The sequence below is a fragment of the Carettochelys insculpta genome, chromosome 10, assembly GCF_033958435.1.
Source record: "Carettochelys insculpta isolate YL-2023 chromosome 10, ASM3395843v1, whole genome shotgun sequence".
NCBI classification, from domain to species: domain Eukaryota; kingdom Metazoa; phylum Chordata; order Testudines; family Carettochelyidae; genus Carettochelys; species Carettochelys insculpta.
Window position 1 is genome coordinate 38,089,757 of NC_134146.1, and position 16,736 is coordinate 38,106,492.

At 44.8% G+C, this 16,736-nt stretch overlaps 1 protein-coding gene across 3 annotated transcripts in view; it reads right to left on the bottom strand.

The window, feature by feature from the left end:
- Positions 1 to 5,890: 5,890 nt before the first annotated feature.
- Positions 5,891 to 16,736, bottom strand: part of PLD1 (phospholipase D1) — a 106,889-nt gene continuing 96,043 nt past the window's right edge. For all 3 annotated transcript variants that reach the window (XM_075003621.1, XM_075003619.1, XM_075003618.1), the window contains 3 exons: positions 13,262 to 13,415; positions 10,328 to 10,445; positions 5,891 to 9,020 (listed from right to left, as the gene is read on the bottom strand). In XM_075003621.1, the coding sequence (XP_074859722.1) occupies positions 8,796 to 9,020; positions 10,328 to 10,445; positions 13,262 to 13,415 (497 nt within the window). In that variant the 3' untranslated portion in view covers positions 5,891 to 8,795. The remainder of the gene's footprint in view (positions 9,021 to 10,327; positions 10,446 to 13,261; positions 13,416 to 16,736) is intronic.

Sequence of the window (16,736 nt, forward strand, 5' to 3'; positions counted from 1 at the left end):
TACTTCGAAGTAGCGGCGCCAACTTCGAAATAGCGCCCGTCACGGCTACACGTGTTGGGCGCTATTTCGAAGTTGAAATCGACGTTAGGTGGCGAGACGTCGAAGTCGCTAACCCCATGAGGGGATGGGCATAGCGCCCTACTTCGAAGTTGAACGTCGAAGTAGGGAACGTGTAGACGATCTGCGTCCCGCAACATCGAAATAGAGGGGTCCGCCATGGCGGCCATCAGCTGAGGGGTTGAGAGACGCTCTCTCTCCAGCCCCTGCGGGGCTCTATGGTCATCCTGTGCAGCAGCCCTTAGCCCAGGGCTTCTGGCTGCTGCTGCCGCAGCTGGGGATCCATGCTGCATGCACAGGGTCTGCAACCAGTTGTCGGCTCTGTGGATCCTGTGTTGTTTAGTGCAACTGTGTCTGGGAGGGGCCCTTTAAGGGAGCGACTTGCTGTTGAGTCCGCCCTGTGACCCTGTCTGCAGCTGTTCCTGGCACCCTTATTTTGATGTCTGCTACTTTGGCGTGTAGACGTTCCCTCGCAGCGCCTATTTCGATGTGGTGCTGCCCAACGTTGAAGTTGAACGTCGACGTTGACAGCCCTGGAGGACATGTAGACGTTATTCATCGAAATAAGCTATTTCGATGTAGCGTGCACATGTAGACGTAGCCCCTGTGTCCCTGGTCAGCAGTGGTCACAACAAAGATGTAGTGCCTGCCTAGAACCTCACAGACCCTGCTTCTACATCTCAGAAATGTTCCTTTAAAATTAATTGGTTTTCACTGACCATAGACAAGTTAACAATGCCTTTGTCCCATTGGTAATTTTGTCTTGGGCTGCATTTTTAAAGATTTTTTTTCACCCTGAGCCAGCTCTGCCTTTACCCAAGTTTTACAGCCCTGGAGTTCCACTATTTGCAGAGGCTGTTTTCCTCATTCAGCACAAGAGCACAGTTTGGCTATGGCTTGCAAAAAGACAAGCAACAGGAATTTAATTCCAAGACAATTCCAACAGCAATTTAAAATGAAAAGCCATCACTTAAATGTTTCAGATACTTTATATTTAGTTATATTTCAGTCAAATAATACATATCTGTTTCCCAAATACAGCCATACATAGGGAAGGAAGCAGCCATTAGTAGTACCAGGGACACAAAACAGTCAATTCAAAACCCTTCACAGAAGGAACATTCACTGTGTTCACAATTTTATCTATCTAAAGCAAAGTAGTACAGAAATTTGGAATCACATCAACCCTTGTCCATCTGAAGCAAAAATATTTTGGAAGCTCTTTGTTTTTCCAATCAGTTCAGTATGAGGAAACTTGTATGTTTCTTGACCTGTGAATCTTATCTTCCACATGTCAGGAGAGAGCCAGATAAATAGGAATTACTCACAGCATTATGATACATTATGTTAGGAAACTAGCCTGGTAGATTAAAAATGGACTGATCACGAGCACTTGAATATAAAAAAAGAAAAGCAGAGCAAAAGATAAAAAAGGTTCATTGGATTCCATGTTTGATCTTCAGGCCCAAATCTGATCTCATGTACACTGGCTTTGCATTGCATACATTCATTCACTGCACAGGAGTTACACTCCCAGCCTAAGCCCTGGTCCTGCAATGGTCCTGATTTTGATGGGACTCAGCATGGGTGAGAGGGATCAACATGCAGGATCAGGGTTTTATAGTGCATGAGGTCTGAAGAGTCCTGTGGTTAGCATGGCCGATGCCCACCTCTACCTTTTGCACACCTAAGATGGTACTGTGCAGATCTGTGCTTTGCTTGTGTCAGAGGTAAGGAGGCAACTCTAGGCCAAATTCTCTGCTGGGGTTGAAATGGTGAAATTTCACTGAAGTCAACAGAGCTTTGTGAATTTACACTAGCAAAAGAGATGGCCCTAAGTAGTGAAAAAAATAAAAAAATTAAAACACATTTATAAACTTTACACTGTAAAGAGTCCTACAGATTTTTTATCATATGTCGCAGAACTACCTCTGCTGGACTTTTAAATGAAACACATATGCTTTGTAATAAGTGTACAAACACACAAACATTCCCCCTCTAGTTTACTATATCAAACCAAACCCAGGTTTGATTGTATGTAGAAGTTTCCATTAAGGGCAAATAATTGCACAATTTGAATAAAGGAACATCAAAGAGAGCAGCTTCTGCACTTAAGCAAAACTCCCACTAAAGGCAATGGGACAAAAGCAGTGCTGTAAGATTAGGTTTTAAAACTTGAAATAATATGACAAAGGAAATGTATAGCTCATATATTGATCATTCTTCTGGTGACAAACCTCACCAAAACTCCAACCACCTTCACTGGGCTATTCCCCTATCTGTCAGGGTTGATAGGTCCCAGGAATTCACCAAAATTTCAGTTATACAATCACAGAACACTAGAACTGTAAGGGACCTTGAGAGGTCATCAAGCCAGTTCCCTGCCTTCATGACAGGACCAAGCGGCATATAGATCATCCCTGACGTATGTTTGCCTAGCCTGCTCTTAAAAACCTCCAATGATAGCGATTACACAACTTTCTAAGGCAATTTATTCCAGTTTACCCCAAGGCAATTATGGGTTTGATCCCCTCATATTTCTACCTGCTCTTACATTTCACCTTGCACCCTGGCCGGACTGTTTCTGAGGTTTAGTCTATACCAGAAAAGCTTTGCTGGTACAGCTATACTGGCAAACACTCCTTGAGTTGGCACTGCTGCTACTAGCACAAATATACTTTTGCCAGAGAGAAAGCCAAGCTAGTCTATATATTATCAAAACAAAAAAGCTTTTTTGTTTTTATACTTTTGCCAGTTTGCTAGCATCTACACTAGTGTTTAAATGTCATTTTAATAATCACACCACTCACCAACATAATTTAATGGGCAAATATTTTTATGTGTAGACCTGACCTAAGCTAAACTGTTGCTGGACTCCATTCCAAGTCTGTGCTGCTTACTAAAAAGGCTAAAGAGGAAGCTGAGTGACAAAAGGCACTTCTTTCGTTTGGGACCCTGTTGTCATGTCAGCCAATGGCCTGAACGTTATGGACTGGGATATCAAGCCAAGGGAGTCAGGTGAATTTGAGATCCTAATCTCCATCCACAGCTGCAATATCTGCACAGCTATTCTTAGTGCACTTCAGACTCCCCTTGCACGAATCTGTCCATCTCTGGTCTAGGAGCATTTCTCCCAGTTGCAGTGTAGATATATCTTAAAGGTGCTTCTCTTGAGCATGCTCAACTTCAGCTGGTTTGAAAAGAAACAAGTGCAGAAGCTGAGCCAAAGGCCTGGGATCTCCTATATAGCAACAGGTGGCTTTTCTGGTACTAATTATTTTAGTAATCAAGTGCTTAGATTATGAAACCTTATTATTCATTTTTTTAAACAATGCATAAATCTCTATGCTAAAAAGTAAGTCCAGACCTGCATCTATACACACAACATATATTAAAATATCCTGTTATTTAAAAATATATACATACACATTAAGACATGACATTGAATTCTCATACTGGCACCTCTTTAGCAATCTCCACCATAAATCTTCCAGACAAGTTGAATCCTGAAATATAAAATCTGAGCCTGGAGGAAATTTTTTCTTCCTTTCTTACAATTTCTTTTAAAGTAAAAGCCACAAAACCAGTTCACATCTCTCAAGAACTATTATCACTAAAAACAGCATCACTGATTGCGGTACTGTACATTTGCAAGTGATTATGCCATGATTTGCTTTGAGTATTCAACGAGATCAGCGCCTTCCAAAACAGATTCTGTTTTCTGAGTTGGAGGAAGGACAGAGGAGCATTGGGGGGCCAGCGGAAGCAATATAATGACATGCTGAGGCACACATGAAAAAGTGCAGCATCGCTGTTGACACTTGGGAGAACCTTACCAAAGACCACCCTAGTGGAAAACGGTAAGGGGGCAAGAGGGTGACGCAATTTGAGAGGTCCTGCCACAGTGCAGATGAGGAGAAGCAGAGAAAAACATAGTCTCAAAACTGCCCCTCCAAACAGCTACCAAAACCTGCCCTTTCTGTGATAAGATCTGCAGCTCCAGAAATTGGGCTGATCAGCCATCAATGGACCTACAGATAGGAGGATGACATGAAGATGTCCTACTCTTTATCGAGTGACTACCGAGAGAAAAAAAGAGAGAGAGAGAGCGAGAGAGAAGAAAACAGCCAGGGTAGTAAAGACTAAAGAACAGTGACTGTATATTGTGCACAGGTGTAAACATCACCCCTGCTGTGGCTTCATAGCATGTGAAGGGAAAAGCTAATAAATATACATTCACAACAGACACCTACAGCTGCATAGGCAGTGACTATGTATGAAAAATGATGTGAGGGGACATATTGCACTTTATGTGCTATGGAGCAGAATAGTTCCTCTTGTGAATACTTGTAGGCCTGTAGTGTATCTTTTACTTCAAGTTGTTCTGCACGTGTGAATCTTCACTGAGGTCAGCCATGGACATAGGCGTCCGTCCGTACTGAGCCGCATACAGAGTCAGGGCCTAAGAGTGTAAGAACGTTCCAGAATTTTGGCTACACTAGAATGACTCTATTGAAACAATAGACGCAACAGTGGCCTGGAGCTCTGGACAGCATTCCCTCTATTTTTTTGCCCCCATTCATGTGTGGAATAAATTTTGTTCTGTGCATCAAGGCATGTGCACCACCAACTGAAACAACAGTGTGGGCGGCTGTGGGCACTCTGCTAATCTACTGAGCAGCACCTGACTCTCTTCTGAGTAGCTGCCCAAGTGCTCAGCTTAGAGGGAACGCTGGCCCAGGGCCTTTTTGAACTTCTGCTCCCCAGGGCAACTGCTCCCTTTCCCCCTACCCCATTTGCAGGCCTCAGTGGTAATATATGGCAGGCTGTAATCATCTCATATTAGCAGGTTTGTTCACACTGAAAAAGGCTAACAGTTTTTGGCATGAAATTAAAAGCTTCAAGTTAGCGTTAAAGGCCAAAGAAGTTGGATGGTTTAGTTTCCTGGCTTTGCAGTAGTGACCTGACAGTATATTGCTCTAGTACAGCAGCTGACAGGTCAGCCCTGAGTCTCATTTTAAACAAATGTGATTTAAAATAACAATGCCCAACAAATCTTGAGGGAACCTTGTTACCTGCCATGCACTACACAAATTCCCAGTCCCCTCAGACACCCTGCAGTTTACCTCATAAAAGCTGTGCATGTACTCTTAACAGATAACTGGTTCACTAAACACAAGGCATGGCTAGGAGTCCTGTCCATACCACTGATTAACTGCATCTATAAAATATGAGCATGAAGTAACACAAAACATAGCAACTAGCTGGGACTTGGGCTGCCCTTGAGGAATGTTAGTGCTTGTTACTTATTAATGTGATGTAGTGTTGCAATACCTCCATACCTAATTGCATTTCCTAAAATATATAGAGCAATCAGCTTAAATGCAAGATCTGTGCCATCTGTGTTTTGGGTATATATTTCACAGAATCATGGGCTAATAGAACTGGAAGGGACCTCACACATGTAAATCAAATCCCGTCCCCTGCACTCATGGCAGGACCAAGCACCATCTATCCCCGACAGATTTCAAAACGGTGTCATGATCAGAGATGTAAGAGTTTAACTGATTACATGGTTAACCAATAAGCTGATGCTAACTGGTTTCTGGTAACAGTTAAACTCTGCTAGAGTCCCAAGAGAGGAGCCAGCTGCTGGGACCGCAATGGCAACAAAGCCTGTGGTAGAGCACAGGGCCAGCAGTTGGGATCCCACTAGCAGCCCGGACGGTGCACAGCTGGCAGGCAGGCCAATAGACATGGGGCAGCCTCCATACCCCCAGTAGAATGTTTAAGCATGCAACCGATAAAAGGTTGATCATTTATAAGGTTACTATTTGTGTGTGTGTGTGTGTGTGTGTGTGTGTGTGTGTGTGTGTGTGTGTGTGTGTGTGTGTGTGTGTGTGTGTGTGTGTGTGTGAGAGAGAGAGAGAGAGAGAGAGAGAGAGAGAGAGAGAGAGAGAGAGAGAGAGAGAGAAGGACAAATTTCCTTACTTGAATTTTTTAGCAAACAGAAATATGGCACTGAAAGTTCCTAAGACTTACAGACAGAGAATAGTGAGGGCTTTTACTGACCTACAGATTAAGGATCACATTTGGACCTTGTTTGGTGAATGACATTCCCGCTGACTCAGTTAACATTCTGCTTTCAGAGATGGACGTTTTAGCTTCTCATGTGTCCAAACAGGAACCCAGGGTTGGTTTCTTGCTAACTGTGCAGCTGATATTACTCAATACAGTAAACTCTCTCATATCCGGCAACCTCTCATCCAGAACTCTCAAACCACCACCATTTAACCATAAGTAAATTTTAGTTACATTTGTCATAAGCACAGTAAACCCTCGATTTAATGGACCCTAACACAACGGACTTCAGAAGTAACAGATGCTGTCTGCCAGCTCCCGCAACCCCCAAATAAATCCCAGAGACTCACTGGAGCCACCGCCGGGGCTGGAGGAGCTGCAGGAACAGTTGGGGCTGCCAGGGCTGGAGGGGCCACTGAAGCAGCTGGGGCCACCGGTGCCAGAGAAGCCAGTGTGGGTGGGGGCTGCAGTGGGGCACAGGAGCTCTCCTCCCCCAGCCCCATGTATGTGGAGAACAATGGTGCCCGGCTGCGAGCAGCAGCCAGGGTGTCGGAGGCTGCTGCCCGCTGGCATGCTGGGGGTGACCATACTCTACCTTCGCATGGGCGGTTTGGAGCCAGGGCAGGGTTGCAGGAGCGGCTGCACTGAGAGCTGCAGGAGGGGGAAGGAGCCAGGCTGGCATTCAGCTCCTCTCCTGGTAAGTGGGAGAGGGAGATGGAGGTGTGAGGGGAAGAATGGGGCAGGAGGGAGCAAGGGTAGGGGCAGGAGCAGAGGACAGGAGTGAGTGATGGGCTGGGAAGGTCAGTGCATCATCATACGATATAACCGACTTTCGGTATTAACGGACACCCCTTTCCCCCAGTTAGTCCACTAAATCGAGGGTTTACTGTATACTATAGTGAAAGTAAATACAAATAAATACAGCAAATACAGATAAGTTTACAGTATACAATACTACTGTTGTTGGTAAATAAAGTACTCTGCATGCATTTTTGTTTGTTTCTCAATATCTAATCTTGTTTTTCTTTAGTGTTACGCAGTGCTAGGTATACCTCTGTATTATGCAGAATATTTGAATATCCAGCAACCTCCCAGTTCCGGGATGCTCGATATGAAAAAGTTTACTGTAGAAAGCAGAAAGATTTACTATACAGAGCTCATCTGTCCTTGGGATAACAAGGAGCTGCATTTCTGCATTGCAGAGATTGTTCAAAACCATGTCTTTCTATTACTGGAGCTGGTCACAGAGACAAAATCAGTGCTCGCTCTCTCCATTAGCTGGTGGAGGGTAAGCAAACTCAGTATGTGTGATTTTGATCAGCCCTGAACATTGTCAACTTGACATTTCAACTCTTATCTGTTACCAGGTTCTTGATCTTTACAGGTGAAACAGTGGGAAAGAACGCAGGAGAAAGCTCTGAGGATTTAAAACAGCGTGTACACAGAGCACTATGATCCAAAACAGAGGACCCAGTTTTGCCAGCCTAGCTTTTGGCGTTCTCCTCTCCCGAATACACACCAGCAGGCGTTCCTTTAGCTAGAAAAACGTAGGATTAAAAAGTTGATTCTCCCTTGGAGAAAAATTATAACTTCGATTTTTTTTAAAAAAGGGGATGCTGAATTCAGATCAATTCTGCAAACCGTGGACAAAATAGAACTCAAGAGATTCCCATCACCTCAAACTCCTTTAAAGAATGTTCATCAGCGAAAGCTACACAGTTCTGTACTGTGCAAGAGGAATGTTGATAGCTGTAGTTGTAGTAAAACACAGTAACAACAACATTTTCCCCCGGGGTCAGGAGAAGTGATCCAGACTGCGGGACTGAGGCACTGTCTACACTGCCAGGTGAGCAACAAAACTTTTGTTCATAGGTGCTTAAACTCCCCAACCCCTCAACCAAAACCAAAGTTTTGCGGAGGCAAATGGCAGTCTCCTGTGGACAACGTAAACTCTGCTTGTAGGGCATGGAAGTATTTTGTCAGTAAAAGTGCCGACCCATGGCGTAAACACTGCCCAGCTTGCGAAAAGCTGTGTAGTATAGACACAGCCTGATTCTGACATAAGTGTCTTAATCCCTAGCTGCATAAGCAATGTAACATCTAAGCTCAATGGGCAATGGTCACAGGAATACCTAAGCTGGCCTCAGACAACATTTCCCAAGCAGTACGGAGGCGCAGACAGTGGGAGAACAGCTGAGCAAATACCAAGCAGGGATGAGAAAGAGGGTAACTCCAGCTAGGTAATAAACTGCGAGCACACAAAGCTTTCAGAAAGCACAAGCAACCTACCACTCCTGGGTATCACAATTACTGTACATGTAAGATCACGCCAGCAGTAGTAATGTACATTAAGATTTGTCTTCCTTCATAGACATGCCCTGCATCTTTAAGGTGCTTAGACTATGTCTGTAAAGAAGTATTTTCTTTTTCAATGTATAGACCTTGCTACAGATCATACGTGCCAAGTTTCCTTTCCCTTCCCATAACAGTGGTACATTGCCCAAAGCTATTCCACCAAAATCCTTAAGAAAGGCACATTAGTTCAATGGAGACCTTTCTGTGGCTACCTTGGCAATAAAAAGCTTCCTGCAATCACTGGGTGTGCAAACTTGTTTCCAAGCAACCAGACTTTGAGCTCTCAAGCAGTCTAAACTGCCCTAAGTCCAAACTTCCATGGGCACCATGGATTCTTTTGTTCCAACAGAAGGAAGCAAGTTTTCTTCATGCAGGAAAAGAAAAGGGAATTGCACAAGAAACCCATGAATCTTCTTCAATTCTTCTGCTGCTTTTGCAGCATCTGTGGTTGCCAGTTTTGGCCTGGTGATGAAGTCACGCAGCTGGGCTAAATTATTCACCTCATCATTGGGAAGGCATCGGAAAACCTGATGAAAATGAAAAAGGAGGAGCATGTGAGTGTACAGGAAAATATCACTGTATTCCTTCCAGTGGAAACTGATGCTACTGTAAATGCTTTCATATACAGTCCAGAACGATCAAATAACCAGCAATTTAATCATACGTAAATTTCAGTTACATTTCCCATAAGTACAGTATAGTGAAAGTAAATACAAATAAATGCAGCAAATACAGTTTACGTTCACAGTGTACAATACTGCTGTTGGTAAATAAAGTACTCTGCATACATTTTAGTTTGTTTCTTAATATCCAATCTTGTTTTTCTTTAGTGTTATGCATTGCTAGGTATACCAGTCTATTATCCAGAATATTTGAATATCAGGCAACTTCCCAGTCCTGGGGCTGCCAGATATGAAAGAGTTTACTGTATATTTATTGGCTAATGGAGCCTTTGGACCTTTATGATTTGTACACATGCCTTTAAGAGAAAATCTGCACACCAATCTCAAAAGTCTGGAGTTTGCAAGTTAGGCTCTCCAAGATTTTTCCTGTTCTCTACAGGAGATTATCCAAAGCTAGCAATAGCTAGTCTGCTTTTGTCAGTGAACCTCACTTTGCATGCAGCCAAATAGAAGATTCTTTCCTATAGGGCCCTCTTCATTCCTCATACATGTAGTTCAAGAGGTCCAGAAACTTGAACTAGAGTAGACTGTAAAATCAGTGTGTGAACGTGTGGAGAATCAAAGAGCTTGTCTCCACTATGCTGGGGATCAACACTGCAGCAACTGATCCACCAGCAGTCAATTTATTGTGTCTGCTTAAACACAACAAATCAAACTCTGAGTGCTCGCCTGTTGATGAGGGTACCCCATTGGGATGGGAAGAATAGTTGGCATCAACGGGAGAGCAGCCCCCGCAGCCTTACTGTGCACAAGATGCTGTGGTAAGGATGTTGACTTCAGCTGCACTATTTGCACAGCTCCAGTCACATAGATTAGATCCAGAAAAGGGGCTGGCATAGGCAAGGCCAGAGTTGCTGCTACCTTGTTTGTCTGCCAACTTACATAAAAGTCCAGAAAGTTATGCCCTGGGCTAAAACAAAACCCTTCATCTGGTGTGGCCTTTTCCTGCTCATCACTTGTGTAATTTCATGAATTTGTGTATTCATACAATTACACAGTATTCAAAACACCTTGATGAGATCTACAGATTGAACCCTCCCTTCCCATCAGTCCCTCTCCCACAAAACTAAGCTGTGGCTTCTCTCTTTTACATCTGTCGACAGGGAGCCTGCTGGAAGCAAAAAAAGGAGAAAACAAGCCATGTACTTCACCTTATCAAAAATAGTGGCATTGCGGGCAGCTGTAGCAACCCACATCTCCTTGAAGAATCTGTCACAGACTGGATCCTGGAGGTCAGCACTGACATCTTCTGAACAACCGAGGACAACCCTGAAACGGTGAAACAAAGAACTAATGTCACTGGAAGGTAACAGGGACTCCTCCCGAGGAGTTTCAGGGACACAATGTGATCTTTGCAACAGCTTCTTTCTCCTGAAGGAAAACAAAACAAGTTACATGCTATTCTTGAGTAAAGTGACTCTAGAAAATCATCCAAAAGCCAAGACTCAAAGGGCCCAAGTTATGATTTTTATTATTTATTTGCATTGAAGCCATGTTTAGAGGTTTCAGCCCAATTGTGCTAGGCATTGCACAAACATATAATAAAGAGGAGGGGAATATTATTCCTTGTAGAGTGAGACGCCTTCGGCTAAATTAACAGCAGGTTTTTCAGAAAGTAATAATGCAAAGGGATTGAAGTCATCTCTTTGGAATGCCAGTTAATCACACCAATGGGAGCTGAGCACATACAACATCTCACAAGAGAGATTTAGCATCTTGCAAAATCAGGTTGTGACCAACAGAGCCCTGTACTCAGGTCTCCTGCTCTAACCATTAGGAACACTCAACCTTAGAAGAAAAAAAATCAACAACTCAGTCTCAAAGAAGAAATAAAAGGCTTCTCTCAGATAATTTCCTATGTAGTTAATAGATGATGCTACACACACTGAGAGTTCCTGGTCTGCCACTATTTCTTAACACAGAATAATCTGTCAGCCTTAGGGCTGCCTTATCTTCTCCGCCTCTATGTTTAAAAACCATCCAGCTGGAAAATGGGAAAAAAGTGTTTTAATGAGAAAATAGCTGTGTTGCTGGCCATATGGCTTCTCTGACTGAACAAATTCCCACTACCAAAAACACCCACACCACCTAAAACTGATCCAGTGCAGTGACAGGATACATCTACACTATGGAGTTATTTCAAGATAACAGCCATTATTTCAAAATAACTTTGCTAGCGTCTACACTACGCAGAGTCTACTTTGAATTAAATTCAAAATAGCAGGTGTGTTATTTTGAAAAATCGGTAAACCTCACTGCATGATATTTCAACAGATATTTCAAAATAGGCGGCATTAAGACACAGAACAGTGCTATTTTGAAAGAAACCATAATGGGGCCCTATTTCAAAATAGTGCTGTGTGTCTGGAGATGCTGTTTTGAAATTTTGTGTGTAGCTGTGTTATTTCGAAGTAGGATATTTCAAAATAGCTGTTTTGAAATATCTTAGTTCAAAATACCTCTGTAGTGTAGTCATAGCCACAGTGTATAATCCTGAGCAAAGTTCCATTGTCTTCCATGCTGATTCCCCCTACTGAAGGGATCAAGGAAAAACTTAACAAAAACAAGCAGTTCTGTGGCACCTTAAAGACTAACAAATGTATTAGGTCGTGAGCTTCTGTGGGTAAAACCCAACTAATCTATCTTTACATCTTTATGGTGATACAGGACTGCTTAACAGATTTATTTATTAGGTAATAAATTTAATAGGTCTTACCCATGACAGCTCATTACTTAATATATAGAGCTACGTCTACACGTGAAGCCTACATCGAAGTAGCTTATTTCAATGTAGCGACATCGAAATAGGCTATTTCGATGAATAACATCTACACGTCCTCCAGGGCTGGCAACGTCGATGTTCAACTTCGACGTTGCGCAGCATCACATCGAAATAGGCGCTGCGAGGGAACGTCTACACGCCAAAGTAGCACACATCGAAATAAGGGTGCCAGGCACAGCTGCAGACAGGGTCACAGGGCGGACTCAACAGCAAGTCGCTCCCTTAAAGGGCCCCTCCCAGACACAGTTGCACTAAACAACACAAGATCCACAGAGCCGACAACTGGTTGCAGACCCTGTGCATGCAGCATGGATCCCCAGCTGCAGCAGCAGCAGCCAGAAACCCTGGGCTAAGGGCTGCTGCACACGGTGACCATAGAGCCCCACAGGGGCTGGAGAGAGCGCTTCTCTCAACCCCTCAGCTGATGGCCGCCATGGCGGACCCCGCTCTTTCGAAGTTGCGGGACGTGCAACGACTACACGTTCCCTACTTCAACGTTCAACTTCGAAGTAGGGCGCTATTCCCATCCCCTCATGGGGTTAGCAACTTCGACGTCTCGCCGCCTAACATCGATTTCAACTTCGAAATAGCGCCCAACACGTGTCGCCGTGACGGGTGCTATTTCGAAGTTAGTGCCGCTACTTCGAAGTAGCGTGCACGTGTAGACGCGGCTTAAGTCTGTTAGTAAGCCTAAGGGCTTGTCTAAAAAACTTATGAGAAGATGGCCGTCCTGGCGGGTGATCGTCTGGAGTTCGATTTTGTGCGTCTGGTAAAGACATGGCAAAATCGACCTCCCTGGGCTCGGCCGTCAACCCCTGTTATCCACACTATCACATGGAGTAAGGGACACTGATGCGAGACTACAGAGGCTCGGACTTGTGCTTCACTAGGGAAGTAAGTTGATTCTGATACACTGATTCTAGCTACACAAATGCCATAGCTAGAATTGCATATCTGAAATCGACTTATTTCCCTAGTATAGAGTTACCCTAAGCCTGAGCAACAACAAACTCTATGGGCTAAACGGAGCCCATGTGTGAGCAGATGCAGGTCCACTGATTTTGTGTGTGTTAAGCCCACCCATGTCTTTAAACCAATGCATATCCTTTATGGACAACTGCACAGATGCTCCCTTTTCAGAATCAATGGGGAATGCAATCCCTGCAAGGTTATACCACCACATCTTCTTGCAAAATTGCAAAATACTAATTACCAAAAGCTGCTGGGAAAAGACCTTACTGGGTAAGCTCTTCCAGGCACCAAGCTTTTACCATGCACCATAATTAGCTTCTAGCCGTCATACCTAAAACACCGGAGGCGGAGTGACTGAGCAAATTTTCCAGCCTTATACTCCTTTTCATCCATCACTGACGGGATGGTTTCAGTGTCTTGCACAATGATAGCCATTTCACTGTCACGTTTTCCCAGCATGCTGCGGTCATTGATGTTAGCAGAGCCTTTCAAGGGAAACAGAGAAACTATAAGATCACTAACAACACGTACCATTTTCTCAAGGAATGTCACCATCACAAAAGTGATAGGCCTGTTTAGTACCAGTGGGGCTTGGACCCAGTCATTCAAGACTATGGGAGTTTTGAGGTTCTGGGTTCAAGACCTACTGGAGCCTGTAACTTTGAAGAATCAGCTCTTGCCAGCTCCTCCTTTGCATTTACTGTATGCCCAGATACTAAGTAGAAAGACATGTCACTCTTGTGCGTAAAAGAGTTTCAGTGAGTAGTTCTCCTCCTACCTCATGTTCTTCCGTGTATGTCCTATCACCATCAATTTACTATCCACCACCCTCTACTATCCCACTGTATGGTTCCTTGTCTGAGCATATGACAAATTCAGCTGTGTGGACTTAGCCAATGCACACTCCATTTTTCCCAGTCCCTTTTAAGAAGGGCGAGAAAACATTACGGGAGTTGGTAGGTTAAAAATCTCTTCCTTCAGCAGTAAGTGGTAGAGAGGAGGCTGAATTATATTTGCCGCTTCTTGAACTTGAAGAAGATCAGTTTAAATCCATGTGGCCAGTTTCTATTTTATTCTCATTAGCAAAACAATTTACGTTTGCAAGGACTGAGAGTTGGGAGATGAAGCTTTGTTAGAGTAGACCCTCCATCAAAGCCATTTCTGATTTAAAGAGTCCAAGAGCCATGAAAGAGCCCAGAGCTGTAGGTATGAAAAACTCTCCACATTTACCACAAACTTCAAGGCATGGAAGTAGGTTAAACAATTCTGGATCCAATGCAGAAGGTTTTAAAGCTTAATTTCTCAGAGGCCTTCAGCTATTTTTGCAGAGAGATACCATGGAATGCAATGCCAAGGGTCAGAGTTTAATGTGGACTTTATTTAATATGTTTAGTGACACAAGCTGGCTTCTTTGTTTGAAGTCATCCTATGAATTTTCTTTGCTGCACATACCTCACAATGAAAGAAAGGGAACTTTTTCCTTAGATTTGTGCCCTACCCCAGGCAGAACCAGGGTTAAAGTAAGCTGTACAGCAGAGCCCACTTATATAGAATTAGTGTTTTGCCAGAACAAACAACAGAAAAAGAAACCACAGAATTTTTTTTTGGGGGGTGGGAGGGGAAAGAAGAAATCATTTCTGAGGCATAATGCACTGAGGGAGACAGAGGACTCCATTTGCTAGCAACTAAGGCTTCAAAAGATCCCTGGGGCCAAGTTTTCGTTTCCATGTATGGAGAGTCATGTGCACCAGTTCCCAAGTATTGGTAATGCAATGAAAATGTCCCCTTGGTGGGTGCAGAGGTCATTGTAACCACAGGGACATTGGTTCTTTTGCTAGTCTTTGTTGTGCTGTTGATATAGCATTAGATCACATTGGTGCAAAACATAAAAAAAGCCAAAAAATCATAAAAATTCTTTCCAAGCACAGTGCAGTTAGGGCAGTTTAATGGTGCCAGAGTGAAGGCACTGGGTAATAAGGTTATTTGGCCATACAGCAAGACTGGAGACCGGTAGTGGACATCTTCTCCGATTACTCAGCTACTGTATTTCATCCTTCAGATGGTCAGGTTCTCTATGGCCACGCAGTGTTTACCAAATCTTTCCAGATGCCCAGTAGTTCAGGTTCAGGCTGTGACGTTTATGGCGAGAATACCCTCATGCTAAGAGCTGGTCTAAAGAGAACCAGCTCCTTCAGTACAGATCACCTAACTGCCAGTTCAGCCAAGAATCATTCTATAGGTGGTACCTGCCTCGTCCAGCACATTCCCCAAACAAGGGGATTTGCCAGACCGAGGTGGGCAGGCCTCTTGGCTGCTCTGGGGGGGCGCTGCCAGCCTGCTGATTGGGCTTCCTTCCTGGCCACCACCAACTCCCTACCCCAGGCTGCCTGGGGAACTCTACTCCTGCCAGGGCTCCCTGCCCCTGGACTGCCAGACAGGGCCCCCTGTGGGACTCCCAGCTGTGGGAGCAGCAGGGCTTCCTGGCAGGCTCCAAGGCTCAGCCAGGCTCCCTGACCTAGCTCCATGTTGTGGGGTTGCTGGCAGGTTCTGTGCCTCAGCCAAATACCCCAGCTGGCTTCCTGCCATGGGACTGGAGGGCTCCCTGTTGCCATGGGGTTGCTGGCAGGGCTCTGTGCCCCAGCCAGGCTCCCCGTCTGGCTCCCTACTGTGGGGCTCTCCTGCCACAGCGGGGCTCCTTTGCCCCAGCCAAGCTCCCCACAGCGGGGCTGCCAGCGGGGACTGTGCCCCCTCTGGTCTCCTGAACCAGGCTCCCTGCTGTGGGGCTCTGTGCCACAGTTGGGCTCCCAGCCCAGCTCCCCACTGTGGGGCTCATCCTGGAGCTCCCCAGAGCAGGCTGCCAGCAGGGCTCCACTGCAGCCATGCAACTGGAACTCTCTGAGCCAGGCATTCTCTGGTCCAGCAACATCCACAGTCCTGTTGGACCAGGGATGGTGCCAGATGAAAGAGTTTTGACCCGTAATACTTCTGCTATTTCAAATGGGGGCATGTGCCAGGATCTTGTTACTGTCAGGAAGAAAGTGGCAAGTGTCCTCAAGCAAGCCTCCGCGCACCCATTCCTGCCTCTCCCACTGATTGGCCATGCAACAGTGGGTGCACAGTCTATTTGCATATACAAAACAGACCCTGCATTTAGGCACTTTGTTTAGTGGCCCACCCAAGAACAATGGACTCCAAAGTAAAACCCCAAAGGAGTTTAACCTCTCCCGCACAGACCTCAGACAAAACCACGGCACAGAAAAGAAGACGAGAATTTGTCCTGGGGAAAGGAGCAGCAAGAGATGACGATAGACGGAACTAATGCTGTGGTACCCGCAAAACACTCCAGACAAAGCAAAAAAGCTGCAACACACTGGTTCCTAGAGAAAGAAAACCAGCTGTTCTGGCACTCCCAGTGACTGAATATACTGACTGCAGCTTATCAGGAATTGTTAGTGAGAAAGGGAAAATTACCATCAGCTCCCTCAAAATACTCCCACTCCTCCAGCTGCAGCTGAACTAAGAATATAGCCTCATGTTCAACCACTCAGGGCTTCAGTCACAGGGAATTATTTTCTTGGGTGGGAGAGAAATAAACCAAATTAACTGATGCTTAAATCAATTAACCAACAGGAAATCTAAGGCAGGACAAATTTGTGCCTCCACTAGCTTGTAAACATTTGTGTCACTGCTGGTCAACTGCAGCTGCAGAAGGGCAGGGCGGGGCCTTGCTGTTTCTGCTGGAATGTTGGCACTTCGGTCAGAATGTGCCAGGTGGATGGAGCAGTGCTGGAGATGAACGTGATTCC